Source organism: Panonychus citri, unplaced genomic scaffold (assembly GCF_014898815.1).
Source record: "Panonychus citri isolate SS breed McGregor unplaced genomic scaffold, ASM1489881v1 Contig00001, whole genome shotgun sequence".
Lineage (NCBI taxonomy): Eukaryota > Metazoa > Arthropoda > Arachnida > Trombidiformes > Tetranychidae > Panonychus > Panonychus citri.
Window position 1 is genome coordinate 1776666 of NW_026515406.1, and position 17810 is coordinate 1794475.

The window sequence follows — 17810 nt, forward strand, 5'->3', positions numbered from 1 at the left end:
TTAACCAAGTGGCCAATTCTTAATCTTTTTAAGGTAAAATATTAATTAGTCATTTTTTCTTTTGTTCAAATGTAATTAACCCTCGGGCTTGTCCATTTTAGGATCTAATTGACTTTCTCCACCTGCTGGAACTTTGATTATTTCACTTAATTAACTAAGACCTTTGATTAAGATGACCAATCAAATCAGCTCGAGATTATGACTGCCACTTTCCGTTGACTATTGATTTCATACATGTATTTTTCCGCGATTAATGGTTTGAGATTAAATTGTATTATAGAACAAATCAATATCGTTGTGTGTTTCTCGTTGATGTTGATTGTGATATTCAGAGTGATATTTGTGTTGTAGTTGCGTTTAATTAATCATCGAATTTAATTTTGATTAATTATCATTCCAATTCCACGATGAGGTAAGTTTAAAATAAGAAGCAAAAAGAGACAAAATAATCTGCTCAACTTGATTATCTTCATTTGGTTGCTTATTATCCCGACTAACTGATTATGAAAGATGAGAAATGAAAAAATTTATTTTCTAAATTTTATCGATGCAGTCACCGTACTGAAGATATGAGAGATATTGAAGTCGATCCACCGATGGTCGATTCAATCTTCGCGTTAAATGAAATGAGAAATTGTTTAAATCGTTATTTGATCACAGGTAAATTTATTGATTGATCAGAAAGATGATCAATATAATTTAAATTTAATAAATTGACAATTGTTGTTGGTAAGGTTGGAATTGGGGTTCATAATAAGTTGCGTTTTGTTGGTAAAATTGGTGAGATTCTTGTTGATAATATCCAGAGTAATATTGTTGATCAGGTAAAAAGTTATTGAACGACTGTAGTTGTGGTTGTGGTGCTTGTAGTGATTGTTGTTGTTGTTGAACATCATCTGATGATAGCGACGATGATGTTTGTGGGAATGAGACATAAGATGGTGAAGATGATGAACCATCCGAAGATAACTGTGAATATGTAGACGGTTGTTGGTATTGTGGAGCAACAGTTAATTGTTGATCAGATACAAAATCATATTGTTGATCATATTTATAGTCTTGTTGATTATGTGGATACTCTTGCTGTTGGTATTGATCTGGTTGTAGTTGTAGTTGTGGTTGTGGTTGTAATGGTTGTTGGAGTTGCTGTTGATTGTTGTGATTATCAAATGATGGTAAGGGAAGTTGATAAAGATTAGATTGTGATTGTTGGTCTTGTTGTTGATTGATGTTCACATCAAATGATGACTGAATAGCAAGAGGAAGAGTATTGAGGTTAGATGATGATGATGATTCTCCATTTGTGGATATTTGACTTTTAATTTCTTTTAACCACAATTCCAACTGAGGAAGATCAGGTTCCGGGAGAGGCTCTTTCTTTTTTTTGTAGGCATCTCGTCCTCTTGCAAAATATGAAAGAACATGCGAACGGGTAAGCCCCAAATATTCGACGATTATATCAATTGATCTGCCATTCATCTTTGGGTCTAATTTGAAAGCGTATTTCAATATTTTCTTTTGATGTTCGGTGAAAGTTATTCGTTTTCGAGCACTCAAAGTTGGCCTTTTCTCTTTTAACTGCTCTTTGTTTACACACAAACTTCGATGATTCTTAAAAAAGTCACCCACTTGCTTCTCGGTGATTTTCAGTTGAGCGGCGAGTTTTTCACGAAGTGGAGCATCACAAAAAAAGTATTGATGAAAAGCCTCTAACAGTACCTTCTGTTGATGAGCTGAGAAAACAATTCGACCGGAGCGTTTGATAACTTTTTTAGAAACTGGCATGATGAGTTTAACGAATTTTAAGAATCGAAAAGAGTTAAAGAAATAGGAACTTGTTGATCGAGAATTCGATTAGATATTAATGAATAACGATCTATGGTCGTCCTTTTATTTGTCGCCCTCTGACCTGAGATTGGCTCTCGATTCACTTGATCCCGCCTTCCCGTTGCTCCCTCAGAATTATTTTCTATATCGATTCTTGCGAAAATTTTATCGAAAGGATTAATTTTCGTCCTTTAATCCCCTCGTCTTGACCTTTTATCAATTGGAAAATGTTAATTCCCTAAGCTTAGATATTAATTATCAGCTAATAAGTAACCAAATGAGAAAAAAATTTCTTTGTCTAAATAAAATTAACCCTCAGGCTTGTCCAGTTTATCACCTAATTTGGTTTCCACCATTCCCATGAATTGTAATTATTTCAGTTAACTAAGAATTCTGTTTAGATAACAATTAAATTACACATAAAATTATTAGACTTGTTGTTAAATCAAGAATCGAATTTAATTTTGGTTAATTATCATTTCAATTCCATGATGAGATGAAGGTAATATCTTCATTAGCTTCTTATTACCTCGATAAACTAACTGATTAACTATCAGAAATGAAACAATTTATTTTCTAAATTTAGTAAAGGTAAGGCTCAAGATATATTCGTAAGCTCACAATTTACCCTTTCGACTGACCTTTTTTCATCTGATGCTCTTTATTTTCTCGTCCCCTTTCATTGCCCCGAACGTCATAATTCACCCTTTCCCTTTTCTCTTTCTTTTCTAACTCATCCTCTTATTAATTTAATTAAAATTTTAATTTGGTCAATTTAACGTCCCTTTTTCATTAATTAATAGCTTTTGACCATCTATGACATTGGTTCTACAGGGCGATTACGTTAAATTAACAGATTTGTTTTCGGAATAACTTTAGAACAGCGAGTCGTTGACAAGATCAGATCGCAGATATGGACTTGGGAGACCATGGAATTTGTTTGACATCAAGTTCGAAACTGACCTTTGGAAGCCAAAAGTCCATGAATCACTAGGCCAAAATTATCTGGTAAAATTTTGCGAAATATTTTGCTCTTTTTAAAGCCAGAAAAAAATGATTTCCGTTCTCAAAGCGAAATTCGGACGGACTGACAAAGATGATCTTGGTCGGGCCAGTTGGACGTTTTTACACACAATGGCTGCTTATTATCCCGATAAACCAACGGATTATCAATCGATTCTAGGAAATTCTTTTCTCTTTTGGATGTGTAATCTTCACAATAAAGTGAATAAGAAATTAAGTAAACCATTATTTGATTGTTCCAACGTTGATGAGAGATGGTTAACTGGTCCACCCAATGGAAAATGTGATTAAATTAACCTGATGAAATCTATTAGTTGAGTAGATAGTTGAGATTCTGTTTTCATCAAATGTTTCTTTTAATTGTCTAAAATTAAAATTAATAATCCATCAATCTAGTAAATATCATAATGTTTACAATTCTTACAATAATACTTGTAATAAAGTTCTATGACATAATGACCTGGGATATTCTTTGGATCTTCGAATGAATCTTGATTCGTCTCTTCGATCTCAAGTTAGGGATTAATTTTCGGCCTTTAATCCCTCGTTTTAACCAAGTGGCCAATTCTTAATCTTTTTAAGGTAAAATATTAATTAGTCATTTTTTCTTTCATTCAAATATAATTAACCCTCGGGCTTGTCCATTTTAGGATCTGATAAAAAAGTAAAACCTAGTTGGACATCCAAGCGAATTAGTCCCCAATATCCTTCAAGAATTATCTAAATCTAGTTGGTTTCTTGTTTCTTATGAAACAATTAAATGAAACTGAAAATTATTCTAGTTGGGGTTATAGCGAATACATGTTAGTCCACATTTAACAATGAAATAGTTGTTATTAGCGGAAAACGTGGCTGATTAGCTGTCGATAGCTGACATTTAAACAATTGTGTGACAGTTTGATTGTCTCAGGTTTTTCAGGCCTTTCTTTGTCCACAGTGACCCTTAATAGTGAAAAACTAACCTAATTTAAACAAGCACAATTAATGTAGTTGTAGCTTTAATCATAAGCCGAAAAAAAGTCAGCTGAAAGTGGAAATAGTGAGCTTACATATGAACATACATGTATCTTGAACCTTACCATTCTCATGAATACCATCAAGTCGTGGTACCAACTCGTTCCGAAAAGTATCATTCAGTCTTAGATTTTAGTATTAATCAAGTTTTCCAAAATAATTCGCCAAGAAATTAGCGCAAAGTCGAGATGCTGAGCTGAGGAAAATTTCTTCGCCTTTCTAAATAATTTGCTTGAAGTTTATAACTTTAATTGTTTCAGGTAAACAAAGTAAATTAGATGAATGGAAATTGTTTGAATTTTTTTCATCTTTTTTCCAGTTAATCGGTTTTTCGCCGCTTTCATAATATTTGAAAATGGCCATTAAACGATCGCAGGGAGTATCAAAGTGGCCACAAGAAGAGAAATAAAAACCTATGGTGATGATGAAGATAAATTTATAATAAAAAAACACGAAATGAGATAAATTGATCTGATCAATCTGATTATCAAAGATCAGAGATGAAACAATTTATTAATTTCTTTTCTTTAGATATGAGAAATGATATTGAAGTCGATCCAAGGAAACCCTTTTCTCTTTTGATGTGTAATATTGACAGTAAAAAATTAAATGGATCGTTAATTGATCACTTGTGACAAATGAATAATCAGAATGATCAGATAATTGATCGTAAAAAATGACAGTTAGTTTGACTGAGTTTTCGCACTCGCAACATTGACGATGAATACAAAAATAATCAACTCTAAATTAGTTGACTCTTTTTCTTGATTAATCAATTGCAATCTTCAGGTTTACATTTCCATCGACTGGTATGATAATTAAAATAATTTATCTACAATAATGGTAATGATTAGATTGTGACATGAAAATGTTACCTTGAAATGAAAGTAGCAATCAAGTTTAGTTGATAACCTTTACCAGATTGATGATGAAAAGTTTCCCAAGTGATTTAGCAAAGATCAATGTTATTTATTGTAACCTAACAATTTAAACGAAAGACTACTACCCGAACTGTGTGACCCTCAATAGGTGTCACTACATTGACCAGGTTAACCTTTAACCTAAAGGTCACCAAGGAATCTCTTGGTTTTGACCCTTACAAAAGAAAGAAAGAGAAAAAGATAAACCGAATCGTTATCGAAATTGTGTCTTTATCTTCAAGCGAAAACATTGGATAGATTTTATTTTCTTCTTGGCAGATACACAACCTTTTTCATCTTAATCTTCATCTTCTTTCATCATCATCCTTATCTTCAACTCTTTCTCTCTCTCTCTCTCTCTCTCTTTCTGTCTTAATTCACATTCTGATGACCTAAGCCAAAAACAGAAATGAACGAAGCAAAAATTGCTGTGTTAATATTATGAATTAACTGTGAACATAATCAAGATGATTGTTCATTAGTTTAACAACTTGTTTCCTTTCATTAACATTGATTTCTTGCTTTCCATGAATCAATTGTATATTTACCATGATTTGATTTGTTTAATTGTCCAAAGGAAACAATTTTCAATATAAAGTGTTCAATTCAATCTAATTGTTGATCATCATGTGGATTAGATTCATTTGTCTCTTGATATTTTCTTTTCTTTTTCTTTCTTGTTACAAGTTCATCATCATCATCATCATCATGGAATTGGCTCTGGAATTGGAATGAGAATGATAATCAACCAAAACCAAACTCGATACTTGATTTACCCAAAAGTCCAATAATTTTAGGTATGTTTCCATTAGTTGATTGTTTATCTTGATTGAAGATTCTAATTCAATTGAGATAATTACAGTTCCAGGAGATGGTGGAAGCCAATTAGATGCTAAGGTGGACAAACCCTCGGTGGTTCATTATATTTGCCAACAGAAAACCTCAGAATATTTTACTCTTTGGTTAAGTCTCGCTGATTTGGTTCCTTATGTGATCGATTGTTGGGTTGATAATATGAGATTAATTTACGATCCAATTACCCGAACAACTTCCAGTCCACCCGGTGTGACGATCAAAGTTCCCGGTTTCGGTAACACTTCAACCGTTGAATATGTTGACCCAAGTCAAGTTTCAATCGCAGGTTATTTCAATGTCCTTGTGGCCGAAATGGTCAAAAATGGTTACAAACGAGGTGTAAATATCCGAGGGGCTCCTTATGATTTCCGAAAGTCACCACGTAAGTTGAAAGGTCAAAACCTTGAGAAAAGTTATCACCTTATTTTAGTTAATTGTCTTAACCATAGTAACAATTAACAGAGTTGTAAAGCTTGAAGGACAGTTAATTGATTTCCTTTCGTTTTGATTATATTTGTTTTTTTTTGCATTTTTCTCTCGCTGTTGACAATTAAATAGTTGAATTGGATTCGTTTTATGTTAACTTTAAATCGCTGATCGAGGAAACATATGAGATTAATGGCCAACGGAAAGTGATCGTGATCTGTCATTCGCTTGGATGTCCAACTATGTTGTACTTTTTTAATCGTCAAAAGTTTTACTGGAAAGACAAATATGTGAAATCATTTGTCACATTGGCCGGTGCTTGGGGTGGGGCAGTTAAGGCGTTGAAGGCTTACACTTCTGGGGACAATTTCGGTGTTCTAACGGTAACCGCACTCACCATACGAAAAGAAGAGCGGACTTTTCCAAGTTTAGCTTATCTTTTACCCTCTTACCATTTCTGGCCCGATTCAGAGGTGCTCGTCTCAACGGGTGTTAAAAACTATACCATCGGTGAATTTGGTCAATTTTTTAGAGACATTAATTATACAAGCGGTTACGAAATGTGGTCTGATACCAAAGATTTAACTCAATCCATGGATCCACCCGGTATAACAATCCATTGTCTTCATGGAATCGGTTTACCGACAATGTCATCACTGGTCTACGATTATCAACAATTTCCTAATCATGATCCAATTGTGACCACTGGCGATGGCGATGGGACAGTTAACCTTGAATCGCTTAAAGGTTGTTTAAGGATGAAAGGGAAACAATCTAAGGACGTTAATTATGCGACATTCAATGGGGTTGATCATATGTCTATCATGTCCGATTCAAAAGTAATTAATTATCTTAAATCAATCTCCATTTACGATCCTGTTGAGGAACAATTAACTTGGTGGGAAACAATTTGGGGTGGAATTAATAATGGCTGGGATAATATTTTCCAATCTAATGAGAGGAAACGATTTACACAGTAAACGAGTTTATTCAATTTTCGTCCATGGAAAAAGTTGTCGCTCTTTTTGTTATGCTAACACATGAAAATATCAAATAACAATTACAATTGATTGTGAATTGGAATGTATATTAAAAAGAGAGAAAGAGGAAGAATAATTTATGATTATGTTAATAATCACACGTTTTGTGAAGAAAGAAAAGAAACAATTTAATTAATAAATAAATTTAAACTTAATTTAAATTATTTCGAGTTTCTTTTTCTTTTTTTATCAGAGATTCTCTATTTACAATTCTTAGAGTAATATCTAAGCTCTCAATGGATCATTTTTGTTTTATGTTGTCGAGATGTTGAATTTTTTTTTTGTTTTTCGTTTTCTGTTGTACTATAATTTATATATAATATGTATAATATGTATATATTTATATTATATCAAACAATGAAATTGATGGTGGGGGTAGGGGGAATGAAAGTGTTGTCAATCAATTGGAAATTTTCGTCTCACAGGATTGTTGATCTCAATAGTATAAACAATATGATGATGATTAAAGGTTTTCGCTCATCTTCTATGTATTTAATTTATTGATTCAAAGGAGATGGTTTTTTATCGACTTGTGACCCCTGAGGTCCACCACCTCCTTGATTATTTCCTCTACTGTCAGGATTGGATGAAACAGATCCTGGATTTGAACCAGGTCCACTTGGACCAGGCCAGCCTGATTGAGGTCCACCATGAGGTTGTCCTTGGTTTCCTTGTGGTCCAGGTCCGGGCCCTGGTACCGAGACGGGTCCTTGTCCTGGTCCTGGTGGTCGACCAAGAGAATTGTAATCGTCCCCATCCTCGAGACCATTTGAGACTCCCGATGCTGTTGGATCATATTGGGCATTCTCCAGTCTGGTAATCAGGCGTTCGTCTTCGTCTCCAAATTCCCCGCCCATCATGGAAGGTTCTCCTACGACCATAACATCCTAAGAAATACTGTAACTATGCACCCTGCTTTCGCAGTTAAATATTTATATTTACCTGAGAAGCTAATGAAAAGCTTTGTGGTCCTGGAGAAATTGATGTGTTTTTGTTCTTCTTTCCGGTTGTACCGCCACCATTCGTCGTATTCGAGGCAGAAGTTTTTCTTCTTCTTCTTTTACTTGTGGTCCTTTGATTATCTGGAGGACCAATGAACTTTTGCCATTTTTGATACAAAGTTTGCTTCATACAATCCCTAGGATCCATATTGCATGATTTCTGACGGGTCATAAGCTCTTGCATTGGTTCTAAAATTAAGCATAGCTAAAATTGAATAGAAAAGATGTATTGATTTTAATTGTTTGTTTATGTTTGAATTATTTCAAATGAACCATGATATACATACGCTAAGAAAGTTTATTGTTTGGTTCGTGAAACCTTGTCTAGAGATGTCTTTACTAAATCGTTCTAACGTGGATTGATCTTGTTGGGCTAACATAGTGATTGTATTTCTTGGGACGAGTTCTTGATAACTACGAGTAGTAAAAGTCCATGATTTAATACGCATGAGATCATCATAGGTGAAATCGAGTGTTAGACGACCTTCCGTTGTCACAATAGTTGATGTATCGTTAGATAATTGCATTTGTTCTTTAACCTGTTGAGGATCAGTTCCAGGTGGAAAGTTATTCATACTCTGAATATAAAAAGGCAACAGGAAAGTTAGGAAAAAGAGAGGAAAATAATCAGATTAGTTAATATTTATCTGAGCCTACAGACATGGAGAGATAGTGGAAGAGAGCAAAAAGGAAAGAAAATAAATATTTTAGCTGAAAAAAGGTAGGAAATAGGAGAAAGAGGAACAAAGAAATCGATGGAAGAGTATAGTAATAAAAAAAGAGGGGGAGAGAGAAGAGAAGAGGAGAGGAGAGGAGGAGGATGATGATAAAAGCTGAGCGCGAGCGAGATGAGGAAAAGAACTTAGATCTGATGAAATTGAAAAGAAGGAGGAAGGCAGGATGCAGGATCGATATTCGAGAGAAATATTGTCATGGCAACAGAAGGAGGAAAGAGAAAGAGAAAGGAGTAGAGAGAGAGAGAGAGAGAGAGAGAGAACAAATGTGAGGAGCAAATAAGAAGAAATAAAGAGAGTAAGGTTTTCATAGTGAGAGATAGGGTCCTGAGAGTATTGACTAAAGATTTAATTTGTTCATTAATATAAAGCAAAAAATAGATGCAAGATATTGTGACTTACCTTGTTAACATTAAATTTACCATGGAAAGTTATCATTGAACATTGGTCACAATCCATAACGATTAAATTATGTGAGTATGATTCTTTGGGATTTTTCAGATTAAATGAAACATCAGTAACATCTCCGTCATGTAAACTACGAAAATATCGCGGTATTAATGCTCTTCCAATAGCTAGAGTGAGAAAAAAGATGGAAACGAAAATCATAAGTAAACAGGTAATCAATATTGGAAGAATAATTAGGTATTGGGTTAATTAATATGCATAAGAATCAACAATTTGACTAGTGAGCATCAAGAGGGGTGTATAGCGTTCATTCAGTGAAAGGTTGGCGGTGAAGGGAAGAGAAAAAAGGGAGAGAAAATGAAAGGTTGATTTGTTAATCAGGTTTCAAAGACTTACTGAAGCGTTGCGGTCCTTTTTCGAGACACAGCACTAGAGTGAGAGTGGCATCGTCTTCAAAAAAGTCGCTAACCAGGTTATCCCAAAAAACATTGTCACATTCCTGAGTAATTAGAGAAAGATTATCAAAATGAAAGATTAACTCGAAAATTCAATAATGAAACGGAAAAGAAATTAATTTAATTTTTAATCTAATTGTAGTTTAAATTCCATTTGACCTGAGAGAAAAAATGAAAAATAAGAAATGAAACTTACCTCTGGCTTATGTTGTAATCTTTTATTTAATTCATAAATTCTAAAATCAGTAGTATTGTACGGATTGACTCGTCTAGCGTAAGGAGAAAACGGTGGTGGATAAAATGGATCAGAACCAGGTCCCGGTCCCGGTCCTGGTCCAGATCCAGGTCCAGGTCCAGGTCCTGGACCTGGAGGAGGCCCTTGATTTGGCCCCGGTGGCATAACTGAAGGTGGACATTGAGGAGGACACATACCACTTGAAACACATTGAGTAAACATTGGCCTCATACTGAAAGATACTGGATAAAGAACAATGATGACGATATGAAATTAGAAAAGAATAAAAAAAAATAAAAAAGATGAAAAAGAAGAAAAATATGATGATTTTCCTCTTACTCTTCCTTACTTTTCTTTCTTTTTTTACTCAGTTTTCTCTTTCTCACTTTTTTTTTGCTATACTTCTTCCCCTCTCAAAATTATTCTTCTCCTTCTTCATATCTTTTAGAAGAGACTTTTTCTTCATAAGCAAACTTACCGTTCCAAAGGGAACCAAATAAAATAAAAATACCAACACAAAACGTTGAAAGAGATCACATCAATCAGAATTTGGAAAATCGAACAACCAAAGAAAAAATAATAAACAGAGAGAATCAATAGAAAACACTGTTCAATTTGACCAACAGCAAAGAGAAGAAACAAAAAAGAAAAACGTAACACCAAAAAGTATAAATCAATTAATTAACTGGTGGGAAATCCAATGATACCAATTGTGGAAAGAAACAATTTACCAAAACACAGAGATAGAGAAGGATCAAGAGGATATAAAAACAATGACCAAATAATAAATATTAAATCAACTAAAAAGCAAAGAAAAATGTCCACAATTAATTAAATAATAATTTCATATAAATAAAGTGAATCACCAACATTTTCAGACTTTCAACCAACAAGCAACTAACAAAATGGCTGCTCAAGGAAAAGAAAGGTAAATGTAAGAGCGAGAAAGAGAGAGAAGAACAATCGATTCGATCGATATATCGATGACTACCTATCGATGTATCGATTCTCGGCGCTCTCCGTTTATGTGATAACATTTTGTTATTTTCTTTTCACATTAGTGATGGACGATTATCGATCTTCCCACAAAAATCGAGCGAAAAACTCGATTACCCTTCGATTGATCGAAAGAGAGAAAAATTCCAAACGAATACAATACAAACTTTCCATAAGCGAATTTCCTTTCAAAAGAAGCGCTTCTTTTTTGAGAGACAAAATTTTCTTCAAATTATGTTACTCTCTCTGTCTATTCTAGTGTCGACAATTTTTCTCTCCGATTAGTTTTGAAGAGAAAAAAAATAATCGATTTGTATCGATTTGGTGAATTATAAGTTAAATCTGTTCATTATTTTTTTTTTCTTCATGAATATCAACTGTTTGTTGTTTAACAATTAATTTGTTTTTTTTTCTTCTCTTTCACTGTCATTACATTATCATTAAATTTTGTTTATTTTCTCTGTCTCTCAATAATTTAACTATTTCATCATCTTGATGTTTGATGAAAATATGCCCAGATTATCGCCAAGATCCCAACTTGAACAGGAGAAAAGGATTAGACGAGAAATTGCAAACAGCAATGAAAGACGACGGATGCAAAGTATCAATGCTGGTTTCAATTCTCTTCGTACTATGCTACCTAAACACGATGGGGAGAAATTAAGCAAGGTAAGTGTATTAATTAATATTCTCTACATTGAATAGAATAATTGGTTTGGTGTCAAAAATCTATGGTTAATGTGGTTTCCTTTTTCTTTTTCTCTTTTGTTGCCTTCAATCTTCTTCCAATGAGAAAAATGTATCTCCAATCATTTTCCATTCTTTTTCCCTCATCATGTGTTTTTCTTTCTCTCTTTCTCTTTCTCTTTCTCTTTATCTCTCTTACTTTTTCTTTGTTTTTTTTCTCTTCTATTCAATTTACCTTTGTTTAACTTTGACGCTTTTTATTTCTTTTCTTTTACAATTTAAATGTTTTAAATGTATTTACTAATCTAATCTTCTGTCTTGTTGCTTGTTTTATCTATTTTTATAAATTTAGGCGGCAATATTGCAACACACAGCTGAGTACATTTATCAACTTGAACAGGAAAAGACACGATTACTACAAGAGATTTGTCAATTGAAACGATTATATTCAACACAAGGTAGTACGGGAGAGAATGATGGGTCTGCTCAAAATGTTCCTCCAATGAAAAAGATTAAAATTGTTAATACTGGAATAATCGAATCAACCAATTCAGATTCTTCTGATGAAGGTATCCAATGTCAACCAAGTTCTCGGACAACCACAACACCTACAACAACCAATTCGGGTACTGAAAGTGAATTAGGTGCCGAAGAATTAAAAAATGAAATGGTCGAAGTAAGAAAAGTGTTAGACCGAGAAAGACGTTTGCGGATGCAATTAGAAGATCAAGTGAGGGCTCTTGAAGCTCAATTATATCCTGAAAAAATCAAAGAGATAGCTCAACAAGTTCAATTACAGTTCAATACAAATCCTGAGGTAAGAGAAAAAAATGAACCAAATCTCAATCCAGATGATAACCATATGATTATTATTACTTTCAATCATTAATTGAACACTTCAACTTGTCACTGTGGAAAATAAATGATTATGATTATTATTCATTACTTGTTTTTTCTTTCTATTACAGGACAGCCATATTTCCGCCAGTGAAGAAACAGCTGCTGCTGTGTCTTCTGTTGTTAATGATGAAATTGTTGCCGAAACAATTGAAATTGAGACACATAGTTGTCCGGAAAGTCCACTTCACCAAACAACATTTGTTATTCAAACAGCACCACAACCATCAAGTAATCCTAATTCATCACCTCCCAGTCCGACCGGAGTGGAAACACCGCAGGACTTATCAACTAAAACAGTTAAAGTTGCATCTATACCAATGACAACGACATCAATCAAGGCAAATCAAAAATCTGCTCAACCTGCCGCCATCGCCCTTCCCATTGATGTACCTTTTGTGGGCAATGAATCAGGTAACAGTGGACCAACAACGGTAACCTTACGAATCATAGGTTCAATCGGAGATGCAACAGCTCGATTAGAAGCTAATATTCCCAACAATACAACTTCACGTCAAAACCTCGATACCATAGTTGAAGCTATTCGTCATCTAGAAGGTGACCATTTATTTCGAGATGACATTAAGTTAGTAACGGCGGCAGTTTCTCATCCCATTTAACCATTTAAAAGGAGAAACTTAAATCAACCTATTCAAACCAACGCGGGAGTATCAAGATGAATTACATCATGTGCTTGACCTTAAAAATCTCCCTCTCTCTCTCTCCACAATGAGAGATCACGACGCTGTTGTTTTCCCTTTTTTTCACAATATAACCTTTTTTTTGTTTTCTTTTTTTCCTGCCCAAAGAAAAGTGCGTGGAGAAATTTAACTTTATCCCCTGTATAAAGACAAAGAATTTTTTTTCTTGATACAAAAATCTTAGTTGAATGTCAAAACAAAATGACCCTTACCAGAGGTTTATTCACTAAAAGACTTATTTGTGTACACCAAGGCATATATACATATATACATAGTTGTCTCCAATACATAATCTTCACACCATCGCATCATTGAAAGCCCCGCAGACGACCAATAGCATGATGCCAATAAGAAAAAGTAACACAAGAGATCCAAAGGAAAAGGTGCACTTCTTATGAGAAGCCAATATATTCAACGAAATTAAGATGATTAACACTAGTAAACAAAACGTTAAAAGATTAGTGTCACTGGATCAGGACAATATTGTTTTCCCTCTGCCTCTCTCCCGGTTGCATGTGTTAGAGGCTGGTCCTCATAGATGATTACCATTGGGCAAATCATGTGAACCTCTATTGTTATTATTTGTTGATTGTTATCCAATCAAGAAAAGAGAGCCCAGGATCGTCTGTTGGTTGTGTTATTTTCTTTTCTGTGGCAAATTTTCTCTTTCTTTTTCTCCTCTTCCAACACCAACTAAGAGATCAGCTGATAATTTTTCCTCTAGAGGCACGACAAGAGGATCAAAAGCGAACAGAGAATCTCAAGTGGATATTTTCATCACAAAAAGAGAAATCACTCTCTGGGCCCGAAAGATTATCATTTTCATCTTCATTTATCATCTACAAACCATCATCATCATTATCATCGTCATAAAATAAATTGCATGACTTATTTCAATGAAAATTCAAGCAAGAGAAGCAAAAAACACTAAGATAATAATTTGTATAAACTTGTAACTTAAATGAAAAGCGCATTTTTTTTGTTGTACCCTTCACGTCCAAGAGTGTCGTCGTCGTTTCGAGCCTAATATTACCAACACTATTGCCCAAACATCATCAATAATCAATGGATACAAACAGTTAACAATGTTACCTATGATTCATCAGCTGATTGTTCAAATAATTGTCATCACTTAAAATTTACAGTTTTTATCACCCAATGGGTTTACCTATTCAAATTATAACTTTCTCTCTCTCTCTCTATTTCTCCCACTCTCTATTTCAAACTTGATTGTCTTTTTCGTCCTATTTCCTCCTCACATATTCTTTTGATCAAAATCTAAGTGATTTAACAATTAACTTCAACAAAAGTTCATCAATCAGCTGTGTTGTCATCTTTTCAACAACAACAACATCAAACCTTTCGTCACCAATCATCTTAATTGTCATAACCATCACCATTGATTATTAACACAAGACAAATCAATCAGCGGAAATTGGTACATATAAATGATGTTAATTATGGGCCAATGAAATTTGTAAAATCAACTAATTAAAATGACCGGATCTCTAATTGTGAACAGATCCCTTCGGTGCCTCTTTCCCAAGATAATAAAAAAAACCTTCACAATCTAAAAATAATTAAAATTTAAGTAATCAACATATGAGAGAGCAGTTGATGATTTTAATTGTACAAAGACAAAAAAATCAAAAGTCATGATTTAATTTCGGAAAATCAATTAACTAATTGGTGTATCAAAAAGATCACCAATGTTTGAAAAGGTAACACAATTAGTTTCTTTTAATAGTAATCGTTGATTAACTTTGCTTCCATAATTAGCTGAGCTTCCAATGATTGAATTTAATTGTTTGTAGCATTTAATCCTGATTTCTGTTGATGAAAAAAAAGACAAGGAATTAAATTAGCCCAACAATTAACTCTAATTGTTTACAACCGTGTTTACCTTTCAACACAAATCCGGCATCTTTAATTGTTTTATTTTGTTTAATCCAAATTTTAAATAATGTAAAGTAAAGGTCAACATAAAGTTGATTAAGCATCTTACAGACATAATTAGTTGATTGATTGTTAACAATCAAGGAGGAAAACCGTTTATTAAGGTAACCATTAAGACGACCTGAACGTAACAATTGAAGGACAATGGCCGTTAAATTAGTGGACATTGCTGAGAGTGGAAATGATTGAACTGAATCAATTGATAATGAATAAATATCTTGACATAGGATTAAATTGTCAGGACAATTAGTTAAATGTAACAATTGATACAATCCAAATAAACCAACACCTCTTAAATCAGTTGCTGGATCAATCCCTTGGAAACCAATGGCTTCCCAATGTTGACCATATCTTGGAATTGATTGTGATTGTTGATTATTATCTTGTTGATTGTTTAAATTATTTTCACGATGATTAACTAATTGTGTATAAATTGTTACCAAGAAACGGTAATGCCAAGGGTCAGTATTGTCAAATGGTAACAAAGCCAATGCAAAGGTATCGTTACGTTGACTGATTAAGTTACAATTAAGTTTCCTCACCTGATTGTGATTAAATGTTAGTATTGATTTTACCTTTTTCCAAAAGCTAATTGGTTGAACTGGTTTAATTTTATCTCTTAATTGTGATAAATTAACTACTGATGAAAAATAATGATCAACTTCATCAAGTGTTACTGGATTAATGGTTGAATTAATTATCGATGAGTTTGTTGTCATATTAATTATTTCATTATCATTATTGTTAATTGCTGTTGATTTTTCATGATAATCATTTGATGATGATTGTAAAACTATCTGATTATCACAATTTGTATCCAGTTGATTGTCACCAATTAATTTGTTAATCACTTTACAATCAGTTGAAGTTGAATCTTGAGAGGTTGATGATAAATTAATTATTGGAATTACATTAATTTGATTCCATTCATCATAAGCTTCATTGTAAGAATCAATATAATCATCGGCTTGTTTATTATCTGTAACAATTAGAATTAAAATAAATCACAATTTAATGATAAATTTAACCTAAAAACAAGTTAACAATTAAGAACCATCATTGGCTTGGAAAATTTGATTTTCCTCTTTACAATTAATTCCTTACCAAATCTTTCCATCATTTTTACAATTAACAATCTAGTTTAGTTGTTGCAATTAGTAAATTGGATTAGTCAGTACGAGTGGATGAAAACAATCAAATTTTAATCACAATTGAATCAAATTCATTGATAACTATTGACGAGACCAGAAAAAGGTTACTATTGGTTTCTATGGTCATGGTAACCATTACAATTAGAAATGAAAACAAAACAATTTATCAATTAATCATCAATTGTCAATGTCACATGATCACCTAAAGGTTTTAATCAACATGAAACTGAATTAAATTTTGATGATGATCATTCTGTTGATTAACAATTAGTTTAAGGACACAATGTGGTTAATCATCAAATCGTTAATTGTTGACCTCGGCTATTAGTTAATAACATGTAATAACAGTCAAATGAAAAAGGGATTGCACAATTTACTAATTGTTATTATGGTGATAGCTAATTGTCTAGTTATTTTTAATGACTTTCACGATTCAACATTGAATTAAGTTAATTATAAATGACAAATAATTTCCCTGAGCGCGAAAAATTTAAGTAAAATTTTCGTTTACATGATTTAATTGTAATAATAATCGTTTTAGGAACCAAATTGCTACAATTAATTGTCCAAGTTGTAATCAAATAATAGTAACAATTACTCAATGAATTTTCAAAGACATTTTCTTACTGAGAATGAAATAATTCAAAGGTTTACCCAATCAACTAACTTATATTGACCCTTGTCCAGTTTTGATTGATGAAAAAGACGAGAACTTAATTATCATAAATCATTAGCAATTAAAAAAAATTCCAAAGACATTAATTGAAATCAAACTTTCCATTGGTCAACCTTGACAGCTACACGAGGCAAATGAAATGCAATCAACGTTGAAATCGTCAACAATTAACATCCAAACAAGTTAATCAATCCTAAGCATAATCTTGATCACCTCAAGTTGAAATCAATTGGGTAAATCCCATGTTAATCAACAAGGAGAGTTGAAAGTTTAAAAAGTAATCAAAATTGATTACAATTTGATTAAACTGTTAGATAAGTTTTACCCATTCAAAGTCAACATTGATAATCTGTAATACTAATCATAAATTGCAGATAAATAAACTAAATTTAGTTAACTCATAATGTAATTTAACCTTTGGAAACCAAAGAAAAGCAAGAAAAAAAAGTTTTACACCAAATATTTAAAATAAAACGGTTACCTTGCATTCAATCGTACATAACTAGTCAGTTTTTAGCCTGAGGGTATAAAATTACAGGTAAATATGAGAAAAGAAAGTAAAGTAAGAAAGAGAAAGTTGAAGATAAAAAGAAATATTAACGAAAATCAGGTCAAGTGTAAATGATTAGAATTAATTGTAAGCCTTATTAGTTGATTTCCTTCTATGTTTGTCAGATCTCTTCCTTATTTTTACATCATCAAAGGGATGATAACATTAGATTACGAGAGAGCAAGAAATGCGTGAGTGAGACGATAAAGTGAGAGAGTGGGAGGGAGAGGTAACAATATTTAGCCCAATTGAATAATA

The 17810-nt window shown here is 33.0% G+C and overlaps 5 protein-coding genes across 5 annotated transcripts; 2 read left to right on the forward strand and 3 right to left on the reverse strand.

Annotated features, from left to right (window-relative positions):
• Positions 1-705: 705 nt before the first annotated feature.
• LOC128397280 (myb-like protein Q) lies at positions 706-1785 on the reverse strand. Its single transcript, XM_053357997.1, has one exon. The coding sequence runs from the start codon at positions 1783-1785 to the stop codon at positions 706-708; it is 1080 nt and encodes a 359-aa protein (XP_053213972.1).
• Positions 1786-2880: 1095 nt separating this feature from the next.
• Positions 2881-7266, forward strand: LOC128397289 (phospholipase A2 group XV-like). The gene is made up of 4 exons (XM_053358003.1): positions 2881-3133; positions 5441-5581; positions 5647-6021; positions 6198-7266. Exons 1-4 carry the CDS (start codon positions 2881-2883, stop codon positions 7043-7045), a joined length of 1617 nt encoding a protein of 538 aa, XP_053213978.1. The 3' UTR covers positions 7046-7266.
• LOC128386322 (LIM domain-binding protein 2-like) lies at positions 7233-10841 on the reverse strand. The gene is made up of 7 exons (XM_053345346.1): positions 10417-10841; positions 9900-10180; positions 9645-9747; positions 9243-9415; positions 8394-8684; positions 8048-8311; positions 7233-7992 (listed from the first exon to the last, which is right to left on the reverse strand). The coding sequence occupies exons 2-7, from the start codon at positions 10167-10169 to the stop codon at positions 7603-7605; spliced, it is 1491 nt and encodes a 496-aa protein (XP_053201321.1). The 5' UTR covers positions 10170-10180; positions 10417-10841; the 3' UTR covers positions 7233-7602.
• A 445-nt stretch (positions 10842-11286) lies between these two features.
• Positions 11287-14825, forward strand: LOC128386341 (transcription factor AP-4-like). Its single transcript, XM_053345370.1, has 3 exons — positions 11287-11603; positions 11974-12438; positions 12590-14825. The coding sequence occupies exons 1-3, from the start codon at positions 11430-11432 to the stop codon at positions 13136-13138; spliced, it is 1188 nt and encodes a 395-aa protein (XP_053201345.1). The 5' UTR covers positions 11287-11429; the 3' UTR covers positions 13139-14825.
• Positions 14826-14836: 11 nt separating this feature from the next.
• Positions 14837-16666, reverse strand: LOC128386333 (ELMO domain-containing protein 3-like). The gene is made up of 3 exons (XM_053345357.1): positions 16280-16666; positions 15123-16154; positions 14837-15049 (listed from the first exon to the last, which is right to left on the reverse strand). Exons 1-3 carry the CDS (start codon positions 16293-16295, stop codon positions 14898-14900), a joined length of 1200 nt encoding a protein of 399 aa, XP_053201332.1. The 5' UTR covers positions 16296-16666; the 3' UTR covers positions 14837-14897.
• Between the last annotated feature and the right edge of the window lie 1144 nt (positions 16667-17810).

Coding starts and splice junctions, on each gene's coding strand:
- LOC128386341 (XM_053345370.1), top strand. CDS start 11,430: ATGTTTGATGAAAATATGCCCAGATTATCGCCAAGATCCCAACTTGAA. Junction 11,604..11,973: donor ATGGGGAGAAATTAAGCAAG/GTAAGTGTATTA, acceptor TTATAAATTTAG/GCGGCAATATTGCAACACAC. Junction 12,439..12,589: donor AGTTCAATACAAATCCTGAG/GTAAGAGAAAAA, acceptor TTTCTATTACAG/GACAGCCATATTTCCGCCAG.
- LOC128397289 (XM_053358003.1), top strand. CDS start 2,881: ATGATTTCCGTTCTCAAAGCGAAATTCGGACGGACTGACAAAGATGAT. Junction 3,134..5,440: donor TGGTCCACCCAATGGAAAAT/GTGATTAAATTA, acceptor TTGTCTCTTGAT/ATTTTCTTTTCTTTTTCTTT. Junction 5,582..5,646: donor CAAAAGTCCAATAATTTTAG/GTATGTTTCCAT, acceptor AGATAATTACAG/TTCCAGGAGATGGTGGAAGC.
- LOC128397280 (XM_053357997.1), bottom strand. CDS start 1,785: ATGCCAGTTTCTAAAAAAGTTATCAAACGCTCCGGTCGAATTGTTTTC.
- LOC128386322 (XM_053345346.1), bottom strand. CDS start 10,169: ATGAGGCCAATGTTTACTCAATGTGTTTCAAGTGGTATGTGTCCTCCT. Junction 8,685..9,242: donor GTAAATTTAATGTTAACAAG/GTAAGTCACAAT, acceptor TTTTATATTCAG/AGTATGAATAACTTTCCACC. Junction 8,312..8,393: donor AAACAATAAACTTTCTTAGC/GTATGTATATCA, acceptor ATTCAATTTTAG/CTATGCTTAATTTTAGAACC.
- LOC128386333 (XM_053345357.1), bottom strand. Junction 15,050..15,122: donor TGCCGGATTTGTGTTGAAAG/GTAAACACGGTT, acceptor TTTCATCAACAG/AAATCAGGATTAAATGCTAC.